Here is a 15,080-nt window from a genome sequence, read left to right as displayed (position 1 = left end):
ATCCCTGTGTAGTAGGGACATTGTGTTATACCCCTGTGTAGTAGGGACATGGTGTTATACCCCTGTGTAGTAGAGACATTGTGTTATATCCCTGTGTTGTAGGGACATGGTGTTATACCCCTGTGTAGTAGGGACATTGTGTTATATCCCTGTGTTGTAGGGACACGGTGTTATATCCCTGTGTAGTAGGGACATGGTATTTTATCCCTGTGTTGTAGGGATATGGTATTTTATCCCTGTGTTGTAAGATATGGTATTTTATCCCTGTGTTGTAGGGATATGGTATTATATCCCTGTGTTGTAGAGATATGGTATTATATCCCTGTGTTGTAAGATATGGTATTTTATCCCTGTGTTGTAGGGACATGGTATTTTATCCTTGTGTTGTAGAGATATGGTATTTTATCCCTGTGTTGTAGGGACATGGTATTTTATCCCTGTGTTGTAGAGATATGGTATTTTATCCCTGTGTAGTAGGGACATTGTGTTATATCCCTGTGTTGTAAGATATGGTATTTTATCCTTGTGTAGTAGGGACATGGTATTTTATCCCTGTGTTGTAGGGATATGGTATTTTATCCCTGTGTTGTAAGATATGGTATTTTATCCCTGTATTGTAGGGATATGGTATTTTATCCCTGTGTTGTAAGATATGGTATTTTATCCTTGTGTTGTAGAGATATGGTATTTTATCCCTGTGTTGTAGGGACATGGTATTTTATCCCTGTGTTGTAGGGACATGGTATTTTATCCCTGTGTTGTAGAGATATGGTATTTTATCCCTGTGTTGTAGGGACACGGTGTTATATCCCTGTGTAGTAGGGACATGGTGTTATATCCCTGTGTTGTAGGGATATGGTATTATATCCCTGTGTTGTAAGATATGGTATTTTATCCCTGTGTTGTAGGGATATGGTATTATATCCCTGTGTTGTAAGATATGGTATTTTATCCCTGTGTTGTAGGGCCATGGTATTTTATCCCTGTGTTGTAGAGATATGGTATTTTATCCCTGTGTTGTAGAGATATGGTATTTTATCCCTGTGTTGTAGGGACATGGTATTATATCCCTGTGTTGTAAGGACATGGTATTTTATCTATCCCTGTATTGCAGGGGTAATTGAGCTGCGCGTTATCGCAGGTTGTTTGTCGGCGTACCTGGCTTTCATAAAGACGGTTTAGTATTTCTTGTTACGAATCCTTTTGTTATTATCAGACGATATAACGAATAGCTGTAAACAAGAATATCTAGTATCATCTTTGACAAGAATATCGTGGTGATCGTGTCTGAAGTATCATTTTCAGTGCATTATAGTTATCAAGTCATATATAGTACAACGTTGTACATTAAATGTATGCACACAAATGGTGCCATAATGTAATGATATACAGATACATTATGTCTTCCTATGCAATAGTCAAAACTATTTTACCCAAGGCACTGATAGGTGACCATGTCTTACATTTTTAGCTCACCCTACCCGAAAGGTCAAGTGAGCTAATGCCACGGTGCGGCTGCTGCCGTCCGTCTGTCCGTCCAGCGTCAATTTTACCATTCAAACATTTCTTCTCAGTAACCAACAAACCAAATATGGTAATTGACTTGTGGTTTGCTGGGATGAAGCACAACAAAGCTTGCAAAAGGAAATATCCTTGATCCTTATTCAAGGTCACAGGGGTCGAATTTGTTAAAACATCAAAACTTCTTCTGACTAACTAAAATGCGCAGAAGCATGGTATTTGGCGTATGGGTTCCAAGGATGAAGCCCAACCACATTTGCGAAAAAATTACTTTGAACCATATTCAATGTCACAAGTGTCACATTGTTAAAACCTGTAAAAGACTTTTTCAGGTAAACCATAAGTCAAAGAAGCAGACTATTTAGTGGAATGGTGTTTCTAGGTCAAAGTCCGACAAATTTTGAGAGAAAAAGAAATGAAATTTACATATAATTATGGTCATAACTGTCCCTGTTTATAATTGAGTATTAGAAGCTGTTTGTTGTGGAAAATGGCTAGAATTCAAATACAAGTAAGTGATGCAGGCCGATTAGGACGAAAGCACTGAAAATGCGCCATCTCTATTTCGTGCTGAATATATGTGACCTCTTGTTCCACATTTAGGTTTGGCTGAGCGCATTAAAGAATCTTGACTACTGGAAATCCTCGTTGGAAATTTCCAGTGTATTCTTATTATGATGTTCTGCTTCAAAGTGTCTCGACTTTTCTTGAGTAACGCAAAAAGATTTTCAAGTCAATCTCACAGCACTGATCACTGGTCTTGTACTAGAAGGACTACCTGTTACAGTAGGACAGTTACTGGGTACTGATCACTGTATTACAAGGCCTACCTGTTACAGTAGGACAGTTACTGGGTACTGATCACTGTACTACAATGCCTACCTGTTACAATAGGACAGTTACTGGGTACTGATCACTGTACTACAAGGCCTACCTGTTACAGTAGGACAGTTACTGGGTACTGATCACTGTACTACAAGGACTACCTGTTACAGTAGGACAGTTACTGGGTACTGATCACTGTACTACAAGGCCTACCTGTTACAGTAGGACAGTTACTGGGTACTGATCACTGTATTACAAGGCCTACCTGTTACAGTAGGACAGTTACTGGGTACTGATCACTGTACTACAATGCCTACCTGTTACAGTAGGACAGTTACTGGGTACTGATCACTGTATTACAAGGACTACCTGTTACAGTAGGACAGTTACTGGGTACTGATCACTGTACTACAAGGCCTACCTGTTACAGTAGGATATTTACTGGGTACTGATCACTGTACTACAAGGCCTACCTGTTACAGTAGGACAGTTACTGGGTACTGATCACTGTACCTGTTACAAACAGGACTATCTGTTACAGTACCTGTTACAGTAGGATATTTACTGGGTACTGATCACTGTACTACAAGGCCTACCTGTTACAGTAGGACAGTTACTGGGTACTGATCACTGTACTACAAGGCCTACCTGTTACAGTAGGACAGTTACTGGGTACTGATCACTGTACTACAAGGCCTACCTGTTACAGTAGGACAGTTATTAGGTACTGATCACTAGTCCTGTACTACATGAATTACCATTACACGAAGAACAGTTATTGTTCACGTCCCGCGGTCATCGGTCTCACTAGAATAGTAATTACGGAATATCTCCTAGCTTTCTTATCATTAGCCCTTTTATGCGGTGGTATCAATCCTGATACAGATAGTGGACACAGAATTTGCCTGATTAAGCTTTAATTGAGATCAAATTAGATTGGCCACGAACGGCTGGACGTTGCTGTTAATGATAGAAGTCGGTGTAAATGAGACTTTTCGCCTAGTGTTGTCCAGATTACAGTACTGCTGTATTGCCGCCAGATCACGGAGTCCCTGGTGTGGTCATTGATGGCCCGGTCAGTCTGCCTTACTGTGGTTGACCATCCATAATGATCACCTAGCATGATGTCTAGGGGACGCACCATACTATATGGAAGGTCATTGTTAGTATCGGACTTTCAGAAGGGAGGAGGTGAGGGGACGCCTGTGTTGCAGGCATCACCAGGTCATTGTCAGAGCAGTCTCCGTTTGTATGTCAGGCCGCTCACGATAATGATAGAGAGCGCGAAACGGCTGCAATCCTTTGTGATTAATCTAATTATAATTTTGTTAACAAACCGAACCTTAATAGAAAAGAAATTAAAGGCATCTTAATGGAATATCTCGAGTGATGTTTCTTCTACATTAGATTAATGCCAATCGACAGGTTGCTGGTTACCACAAACGTTCAGTTTGTAAATAAAATCGGCCTCTCTCTCTCTCTCTCTCTCTCTCTCTCTCTCTCTCTCTCTCTCTCTCTCTCTCTCTCTCTCTCTCTCTCTCTCTCTCTTTAGTAAATTTATGACACATTTATGGCGCAAGTTCATTGTCCATAGCATGACATCACAATCGATTTCTGACCGGCGAAGCTAATAGAAAACAGCCGGAATATGTGATAAATCCAAATACAAATCATCATATTTTATTATATAGATGAAGTTTAATTTACAGTTTCTGTTACTGTCTGTGAAGGTGTATCAAATAGGTAAGATTTTAAAGGTGAAAAGATGATTTTCTTTGTCATGTCCTAAATGTGAAATGTATGGAGGTAACGATGATGATCTGGTTGTGACAGTCTTTCTTTGTTATTATTTCTAATTCAGATATTGATCCCGTCGATAACTAAATGTTGATTTGTCACGCAGTATTGCTTTCTCATACTGCATGCTCTGTGTGTCTTGACATTTGAATGTCAGTGGTGTACAGATATCTGCTCAGCTGTTTTACTGTCCTTATACAACAGTGCAGACAAGGTCTGAATTGTGAATCAAATACAAACTATCAGACAGAAAGAAAATCGATCCCCAACTCACAGGTACATGGATATACATGTCGAAAGGTTTGGGCGGTATGAAATGCTTATATAAACACTAAGTCATACTTCATTTTATTTTGACATTGAACATGAATGGCTGCCTCAGTCGCAGTGTGTGGCCATTCTAAAAATTTGATATGTTTAAGACCAATTTACTCACCCAAGGCTTTTCAATAAGACTTTATGTCATGTGTATATAATGTAGCTTTGGTTTTTACTTAAGCGTAAAGATTGTTATGTAGTCAATGTCAGAGGGTAAGAACGTAGCATCCCCGGATCAGCAGGCACAGTGTGATACTATGTTACATCAAACACTGCTCCTGTACATGTGTAAGCGTAAGAGAAACTATGAGCATATCTGATTGTTATCGAAATATCTCGACACGGAAATATTAGATGGTAACGTTTTGAAGAATATCAAACCATTTAACAAATCCAGTTTAACACGTAGGTGAACACATTTGTTCGTGTTTTACTACCGCTTATAGAATCTCCTTGGGATAAATAAGTCGTGACATTTAACATTAAACACACGAACCACTTAAGTGAAATATTCTTATGTTTTACTGAGAGCAGGTGTTCTGATGATACATATGATAACAGTTTCAGTTCACTCTTTTAAATAAAAAGTCCATCTTTATTGATGATGTTTCCAGTATTGTAACATTGAAATACTATATTTCAAACATCTCACAAAACTCCTAGTAATGCGTCTTATTGTCTTATATTTCACTAAAACAGCTTTGTATATATAACATATTGAAGGTGTCAGAGTTTACTGAAGCTGTAATCTATGCAGTTGACGATTTCAGTTTCCACATTTTCATTTCCCCGATAGTTACATCCTCCATTCCCAAACTACAGTGTTAAATGTCCGAATGGACTAGGTATTCCAGGGCATGTTCCCAATACCGCAACTTATGACAGGAAGCGATTGTTTACAGAAACAATTTAATTGAGAAATACATTTATTTTGTATGATATCAAGTTTGTTGCTGCCATTCCTCTCACTTTGAAAACGTGGCATTTCTTAGACTTGACCAAGTTAAACAAGATAGATGTTGACGGTAAATAAGAAGATGCATGGATCTTCCCAAACGCTAACTTTGATTCTTGGATACCTTTTGCATTATAACTTCCATGGTTGTTGAGATGCAGTTATCTAACGTTCTAATTGTTTTTGTCTTTTACATATATGATAATGTACTTACACCCACGATTCATCAAAATTATGTCTCTGTTGACGACAAAAAAACAATTTTTTGTGTTTACACATTTTGTTTCTGTTGTCAATGTTATAAATGAATGATATGTAATAATTCCACAGTAAAACACTGTAACTTCATATTTATGGTAGATTGATATCATGACAACGATTTGTATGTCACGATGTCGTTGTTATGTGTAATGCTACAAGTTGTACAAATCGTTATGAAGGAAATATAGAAGGAAGGGAGGTAGCTTATTATGTATCTGTTGTCTGTGCCCTAGTCCCTAGGCGACCAAAGATATGCTTTCTCCATATTAATCAGGCGTCCGTCATTCCTAGAGCGCTAAAAGCGACATAAATTCAATTATTCCGTGTACTTGATGTGTAATAGGGAAGTGCTGATACACATTAAAGTTTTATAGGAAAACTATTACGATGCCGGACTCCCTCGTGACGGGATTCCGTGCAATCAATAGAGGCAGAATACTCTACCAGCTCTAGGGTAAACCTGAATTGTCTCGCTCTTCTCCCATATCAGAAAACCTTTTGTATTTCTCATTAGCATTTCATGTTTTTATCTTAAAGGTGTCTTTATGCACAGCGGAATTATATGTATCTTTTGCAGGGAGATGTGGTATTTAAAATCATATCAAATTCTGTGTTTGGTGCGAGTGTAAATGTGTCAGTGTCTACCGATAGCTATCCACCTACCATTAAGCCGTGTAACCGGACGAATGCTCTTGTTTTGTAGTCAGCTATCACCTATTCATTACAAAAAAAAAAAAAAATGAATTATGACGTGTCAATGTATACGTAGAGATAAGCTATATTCACCTGTGCAGTTGTTGCGTGGATCTTTTATCACAATAATGAGGTATGTTTAGGGCGTTACACAGTCTGCTTCGAGTTTTCCCACCTGCCTACGCGACAGGGTAATTTGCTAACAATGTGCACACTTAACGAAATGACATGATATTACACATATGTAGGACCTGTGAATTTATGTTCATACCCACTTAGTATATTCATTCTTATACAATCAAGTAATTCTTGTGTCCGTTAACACCTGCGTTTGACGTAACGGAGTCTCGGTCACAAACAAGCACATATGATATGAGCTACACTTCGTATGGGCTACAGTAAGTCGTCAACAAAGAAGTTTTATCCTTGCGACAACATACTGAATTTGTCACATTTGAAATATAAGCATGACCAGGGCGTTTTCTGCGTTATCACACGTAAGAAGGTCATTGTATACTAAATATAAAATAAAAACCACAAAACCGATTAGTTAGTGTGCATATAAACATCACGACAACATTTTTATCATTGTGACTTTCAGACATTCTATATACCATTACCTTTATGTGAATTGTCCATTTCTAAATAACCATATACTTGCTTCCCAACAGCAATCGCTGTTGATTCGATATTCTGAGGCCTGTTCGCAATATTGCAATTTTCGTGCAAGATGTCGGCAACAAACAAATCACAACACGGGACTTCAAGAGATGCATATCATGAAGACGTTTTATGATCGTCATAATGATCTTTTTGAACATTATTTTTCTTTTTGTGATTAAAGACGTTTTTAATGCTTCTTAGTATGCCTGGAGATTCGGTTGTTGTTCGCCTTTCTCTCATTTGGGAACGTGGCATTACTTACTAGGATTGTCAAAGATTAACATTGCATATGTTGTCGATGAAGCAGAAGATGCTTACCATTTCAGAAAACCTGGTTTTATTATCCTTGTACGTGTTCTCAATTTCTTGTTTCATCGAACTGTTATGATGTCTGTATTGTTATGTTTACATGTAATATTGAATGCACTTTATGATACGTTATGATGAGCCTATATTAACAGGTTTATGGCTGATACCGCTTTTCATATCTGATGACAAAGAGTCTGGAAACAGCAATAATTTGATGAATATGCTTCATGATTTCGTTCACTTGCAAACTCGAAAAGAAGACACGACTTTTATCCCTCAGTAGTAAATAAACACAGGTTTAAGCTACACGCCTATTTTCAGAATTGGCTTATTTCTGAGACTGGCTCAAGTTTTTATAGTAAACTGTATCATATTCTGATATTGTATTAAAAGGTGGTATTAACACGTATGTCCCCTGTACAAACGTCTATTACTATCACCCTATCAACCCCTTCGAATTATTTACTTTAACGCAAAACATTCAAAAGTAAATACTGTTTTGCATGTTATACATGGTATGTGATATTAATATTGGTGAAACTACATATTGACAGTTTGACAGTTAATAATTGAAGAGTGTGCCACAAGCTATGGGTTGCAGGAAACAGTTCATTTGCATTTTTCTTGAAATTATTGGTCATGTTTGAGATATACAGGTATAGCAATTTGGTTATGAAAAATACATCATTACATGCATATATATTTTTAAACTACATAACAATTACATTAATAGTAGAGAGATAAATTAATGCAAATAAAAAATTTCGTCTGATTTCTGACATGTGATTGCCATGGTTACCTATTGAAAAAAAACTGAAAATGCAAAAATACTGCTAATTACAACCTTATACTACAACTTTATAGAAAAAATTTATTTCTAAACACCTATCTTAAAATCAACAACACTGTCATGGTAACAAAGTACTTACATTTCAGCAAATTCCAACTTGGAAATTCTGCGTAACATGACCACACATAAACACTATGTAATTTTCACTTCCTGTAAAGCTGTTTTTTTGGTGTGTAGACACAAATTCGAGGCTGCCCAAATAATAATCTCCAACACAAAGCTAAAATATTATTCTGAAAAAAATGAAACCCCAAATTGTTCACTTCAACATGACAAGACCAATTTTAGCAAGGATTTATTTTTCTAATTTTGATTAAAACCTTTATAATGGGGTAATCTAATGAACAAAAATATCATCCATGGCCACACCGAGAAACTGTGTACTACTACCATGGGATACACCACGCTAACTAATTCTTTATACTTTCCAGAAACGGCGGACTGTCGGTCTTGTAACTCCGATAACATTATTGAAGTACAAAAGAAATGCCTTGACATTATCGTCAAGCTTGAGGAGGCTATCGACGTATTCGACAATGTGACAGGAGTTTGCAAGTATGTAGTGAGATACTATATATATTTTTAACATCGTTAAATATTTCCAGACGAAAACAGATCAGATGCAACGATTGTATATGTCGTGTTATTTTCATGAACTATTTTCTGTTGGCATACATTACATAATATAAGTCATAAGTCACAATAATGAAGATTCAGTATATATATTATATATGTTTGCTGCATTGTGTGTATAGGTTAGACCTCTCTTCTTTAATATGCATATGAAAAACATATCTGTAGAGGCGCTGACTGTTTGATATGAAGTAACGCCCTTTGTAGAGACGTTGACGATTTGATATAAAGTAATGCCCTCTGTAGAGACGTTGACGATTTGATATAAAGTAATGCCCTCTGTAGAGACGATGACGATTTGATATAAAGTAATGCCCTCTGTAGAGACGTTGACGATTTGATATATAGTAATGCCCTTTGTAGAGACGTTGACGATTTGATATAAAGTAATGCCCTCTGTAGAGACGATGACGATTTGATATAAAGTAATGCCCTCTGTAGAGACGTTGACGATTTGATATAAAGTAATGCCCTCTGTAGAGACGTTGACGATTTGATATATAGTAATGCCCTCTGTAGAGACTTTGACGGTTTTATATAAAGTAACGCCCTTTGTAGAGACGTAGACAGTTTGCTATGAAGTAACGCCCTCTGTAAAGACGCTGAATGTTTTATGTCAAGTAATGCCCTCTGTAGAGACGTAGGCGGTTTAATATAAAGCGATGTCCTCTAAAGAGGTGCTGACGGTTTGATTTAAAGTAACGCTCTTTGTAGAGATGTTGACAGTTTAAAATGAAGTAAGGCAATATGTAGAGACGTTGACGGTCGTATCACAAGTAATGCCCTCTGTAGAGGAACGTTGCCGAATTTGTTTAAAGAAACGAACCTTCAGAGAAATTTTCGGTTTAATATGAAGTATCACCCTATGTATAAACGTAGACGATATGGAATGCAGTAAGGCTTTCTGTAGAGACGATGCCTGTTTAGTTTTAAGAAACGCCGTCTTTAAAAGCGTTGACAGGGTTGTTTGACGTAAATCACACTGAAAAGACGTTTGTGATTTCGTATGACATCCCGAATCTATAGAGACATTGATGATTTGGTATGAAATTAGACCCTATGTAGTGGCTTTTACTGTTCAGTACGATGCAATGCTCACTGTTTGGACGATGACAGTTAAATTTGAAATAGAGATATTACAGGTTTGGTATTCTCTATGTTTTACAGGTCGTTGATACAGATGTATTACTGTGTTGGGGAACTAGTGCCCCAATGTATTATCAATTTCACTGCCTCCTACAGGGCTTTCTATCAGTCACCACATGACTGTCACATCACCTCGAAGGAAATGGCTAAACTTCAACAGTACAGACTCAACGCCAATTGTAATGTATCTGGTGTCTTGTCATCTCTTCCGTCACACACAACAGCTGATATGACGTCGCAAGGTGTGGAATTGTCTACGTCTTCCACTTCTAGCAGAAAAGATACAAATTCTGCACCTCGAACACAGACAGGTATTCAACAACTGTAACATTTTCAAAGAATATAAATGAATTTCTAAATTACATTATCTATTTATACACATCATTTTGCATTTTCAGTTAGAGCTTAATTGCAGAGAGCGATAGTCGTTTTAATTCATAACCCCCTTTCACAACTTACTCCTTTATAATGTTTAACACGCGTGAACAACAGGAGTGTAATAATTTTACCATACAAAAAGGAAACTATAAGACAAGTGACATTAAACACAAGGAAAAGTTCATTTTCTATATCGAAGCTAATACTGGCGCAGCGTTACCTGCTACATTAAACTTCTCACACATAGTGGCAACTGTTCAAAAGATAAGTATGTGCTTAATTTTCTTTCGAAAAGCAATTAAAGTAACATTTTTGGGTTATGGATTGAAGATTTATACCAAGGTAAAACAGATGTATGGTGTAGGTTTGTTGATTAGTTTGAAAATGTTGTGTGCATTGGTTAATTCAATTTGTACGGAAGAGTGCTTTTTTGACCTGTGTCCTTGTAAAATGTTGAAAATTTTCAGTATCTAGATCATTCATTGGAACTGCCATTTTCATTACAGGTGGAAGCGCTCTGGCGTTGGCACTGATTGTAATAGCGACTATTCGGACACTCTTCGTCTCTGCGTTGACATGATGTGTAGTGGATCACAGATTTCCAGTACTGTTTTACGAATATGAGTGTCGATCAGTGTCAAATGTGTTGAAAATGTGATAATTCGCGCGGGTATGACTCGTTCAACCTATAAGAGTGTAGCGGTTTGCTACAAGAAGTACAGTTTATTAGTTAATGGGAACAGATGAGAACTACTGAGGTCCAAAAATAATTTCTAACTTTATAATCACACCCAAAACACAATAGTAGTTTAAACTTTCTTTACATAGTGGTGTTCATGTGTACGATAGTAACTGATTAGTTGTCCTGATATTTTACCTGTTTTATTTGCTAACCTTGATAACTGTTTATGCATTGTGAACTCCCTGATATACTAGTTATTACGAATGATATCAATATAACATTACAGGTGGCCAATTCAATTCAATACAAAAGTGCTTAGTAAGCCAACTTTATCACATTATAAGATAGTTGACGAAGAGCTTATGCTTAATAAGTCTATATAACTGGTTATTAACGTTTCGAGCAAATTATCATGGAAAATGTTTTAACTTACACATGATATGGGTTTTAATGTTGATTATAAATCAGCCCAGACATAGCTCAGTTCCGAAAATTGAATATTGCAAAGGCTACAATTACGACAGGCAATTATACCCGATTTTGATGTGTGTTTTTGTACTAGTCTTATTCATGTATTTGTATACATAATTAGACAATTTGCCGCTATTATCATGTCGATAATTTCCAGTTTTTTTATCATTACAACTTCCAAATATCATTTTTTTGGTTGTTATGATGGCTAAATGGTTAGGCAGTATTTCTTGGCTAGGCAATTTGTTGCCGTAGATTGTGGGTTCAACGCCTCTATTGTTATGGGTCACGGTGCAAAAGTAAGTATACATATCAGAAACAAAATCTAAATTTAAAGTATATCGATAATCTGTTTTATCTGAATTTGGTATGCCAATACAATGTTTTTTCAAACGTTATCATCAATGTTTTCGTTTTTCAGTTGGTATGTTTTAAATATATTATCCTCAACTACAATGTGTACATACTTTTGCACTTAAGTATACTACCAATTTGTTGGAGCTATTTCAGCTTAAGAAATAAGTGTGTTATGCAGTCAACATTTTGTAGTACAATGACCTTATTTTTTAGTTTCTTCCTTCTCTAAGGTTTTCTGTAGATATATATTTATGCTGTTAAAATGCTTTTGTAGAGTGATTCCAACAGCTTGAAATGAAGAGTGTTGTATATCTTATTGTTTTGCATATCTATACTACAAACTGTTAATTTTGATTTTCTTATGTTTTTTATATATAAATGATTTATCAGTCGTTTTTATTTGTGATCAGTTAACAAGCACTGGTTTTATATGAAACAATTGATTTTCCTTTTTCTTCCAGAGTAAATAGAAATCCAAAAAATCATAAAAGTGTAACTGAGCATGGTGATGATGTTCTATTTGAACTAAATGGATTTGACATAAACCACGCCTTATGAGTCGAAAGATTAAGAAAATATCCCTTTTAGATATAATTTCTTGAACACAGAGAAATTAAATGAATGAACGATTGGTTAAAAGAGAATCATACACACTGTTTCAACAGATGACGTTTTCTTTATTTAATTATATTATTGCTGATTTCCTAATTAAAAGACATTGAAAACTGACCAACCAAAAAAAAGTGGACCGAAAGAAAAAAAAAACAAAAGCAAAGGAGTATAAATCCCTGAGATAATTGTGACAGTAGGACACAAAATTGGTACAATAAATTACAGAACATAATAACGTTCATCATATAATTCGATTGCTGACGTCACTTTGGAATGAATTTCAAGGATGATTTTGCGGCAATGTGCCAAAGAAAATGGAGAAAATAGTTTACGACAACTTGATCTAATATTTAAGATTTTGTTTTGGTGGACTTGTACCGTGTACAAATTGCTTACAAATTAATTTATTAAACTCAAATTGACACAGATATTTAGTAGGCTTGTAGTTAATCGCTCCAGGTTCTGCTGCAATCAGCATTGTATGTATAAATAGGTATTGTTGGTGGTTTTTCTAAAGTCATACTTTTTGTTTTAGCTGTATATTTGTATCTTGTTATCTGTTCTTACATTCCATTTCTGTTGGTTACTGTATCGTGTATATTGGTGTACTTAATGACTCGTCGTGCATGTGTACACGTTCATATCCATATCAATTTGCTATGTTCAAGCTAAGGCTTTTACGTCTATTACATGAAACATGTCATATTATGTCATTTTATTTCTGTTACGTGTTTCGTATACAAAACACAAACGTGAATGTGAAAAGTTTTAAGTTGCAGTGTGCATTATTTTCATTATAGATAGACCTATAATGCTAATTATGATGCAACAGACTTTTTTATAGAAAACAAAACACACCTGTTATTGATGAATAAACCATTTATGTTTCTGGCACACTTTCCCTGTCGAAATTTCTTTGAGGCACACTCCAGTCAATGAAGTCTGCATTAAAACTGAGTGTTAACATATCGATATAATTACTCTGACATGTAGATGTGATAGTGATTCCTTTGATTAGTCTGTGGTTTGAGTTTTAACGCCCTTAAAAATTGTACCGTTGTAACACTTCATCTAGCATTCTACCAAACACATCAGCAATAACATAATTAGTTACCTACCGTATTATAACACCTCGCCTACCAGTTAAACTATAATTGCCTAAACGTTTAGACTACATGCTGGGTTTATGTTTTCCCTTCGAGAGAGGGTAAACGATTCCATTTGTAAGAATTTATCGTAATAGAAATTGGTAGATATGCGTTAACCCTGCCCTTGCCTTCTGTGAAGGATGATCTAGACGAAGCTCCAGGAGTTAACGTCCATTACTGATCTATAAGACCTATTAACATCAAAGAATACACAGCTGCTTCCAAATATTATGCTATAACCTCAATGTTTATAGTTTTGAAATCGCTCTAGTTTGAGTAGGCATGAGGTGATGTCGGAATGCTGTACTTTAACACTATAGTCGGGTCCTATGAAATATGATAATAAATGATATATTTTTTGTATTAATGGGATCTTGGGGTTTTAGTCAACTTGTCAAAATTACATCCCAACTCTACCTCTTTACATTGCAAGATTTAATCCACATGTGGGGGACTTCAGTAAGTTGTTTGTAACACTACACATTTGTGATTAATAATCACACGGAGATGTTCATCATTTCATTACTTGTTTCGTTATCCCTATATACGTTTAGACATAAAAGATACAAAAAACACTACAATAAAATGACTGCGATATGTAAGTCCATCGCTCATGTTACTTCTATTGGTGAGAATTTCCCTCCGATACATTCATCCTCCCTCATGACACCTGAACGTTACACGTGTGTTAAACATTCCAGGAAATATTTCTGTCTTCTTTGTCTGTGTTGCTGTTGCTATTTAAAGTATCACTGCTTTCGTTTAAATTCCAAAATTAGTGCAAATAACATAAACTTGAAATTTCAGAAAGTTAAGGCACTGTTGCACCTTCAATACAAGTTTTCACATCGCCATTTCATTTTGCAATGTTTCTGTATTAGAATGTTTTATGTGGTGTTATTTCGTAGTCTTTCATTGAAATCCGTGTTATTCTGAAGGAGGCTGTGACCTTCACTGAAGCTAACAACATTACATCACTACTTCAATCTTTCAGTTTGTTCCGAAATAGAATTAGTAAACTCTATATTCTTTTAAAGCATCTGTATTATATCTGGTGTAGTCCTGATTTCGCATTAGATAAATGATTTTCGCAAGTTATACAAATTGTAATTACATGTACATTTTGATTTAACTGGATAGTAGGAAATATCCTCCTCTCTCTCCTCATTACCGTACCTAGCATGCTGTATAAGTGCCGGTTGCTGATAGATCTCTTTATACCATTCACTGGTATGTAAGGATACATATATTTAGATATTGTCTGATATATCTTTAATTATTCTCGCAAAAAACTGAAATCGTAAATATTTCACCTTGTTTCTTTCACACCTTTCATTTTTATTTTAGGATGAAATCCTTGTCTTCTTTGAAAAGGAACTACTTGTTATCATTTTTGACATATTCATTATTTTCTTTCCATTTGGACAACCTCATTAAAACCATCATGCCACTAAGCGAACA

General features: G+C 35.9%; 1 protein-coding gene across 1 annotated transcript in view; it reads left to right on the top strand.

The window, feature by feature from the left end:
- LOC132554770 (uncharacterized) overlaps nucleotides 1–10,968 on the top strand; it is a 28,926-nt gene extending 17,958 nt beyond the window's left edge. Inside the window, exons 2-4 of the mRNA XM_060219081.1 lie at nucleotides 8,624–8,747; nucleotides 9,993–10,282; nucleotides 10,856–10,968. Of these exons, the coding sequence (XP_060075064.1) occupies nucleotides 8,624–8,747; nucleotides 9,993–10,282; nucleotides 10,856–10,929 (488 nt within the window). The 3' untranslated portion in view covers nucleotides 10,930–10,968. The remainder of the gene's footprint in view (nucleotides 1–8,623; nucleotides 8,748–9,992; nucleotides 10,283–10,855) is intronic.
- The last annotated feature ends 4,112 nt before the right edge of the window (nucleotides 10,969–15,080 follow it).

Source organism: Ylistrum balloti, unplaced genomic scaffold, assembly GCF_031769215.1.
Source record: "Ylistrum balloti isolate Yb309-2 unplaced genomic scaffold, AGI_CSIRO_Ybal_v1 Utg370442, whole genome shotgun sequence".
In the NCBI taxonomy this organism is placed as follows: domain Eukaryota; kingdom Metazoa; phylum Mollusca; class Bivalvia; order Pectinida; family Pectinidae; genus Ylistrum; species Ylistrum balloti.
This window is presented reverse-complemented; position numbering and strand designations above follow the sequence as displayed.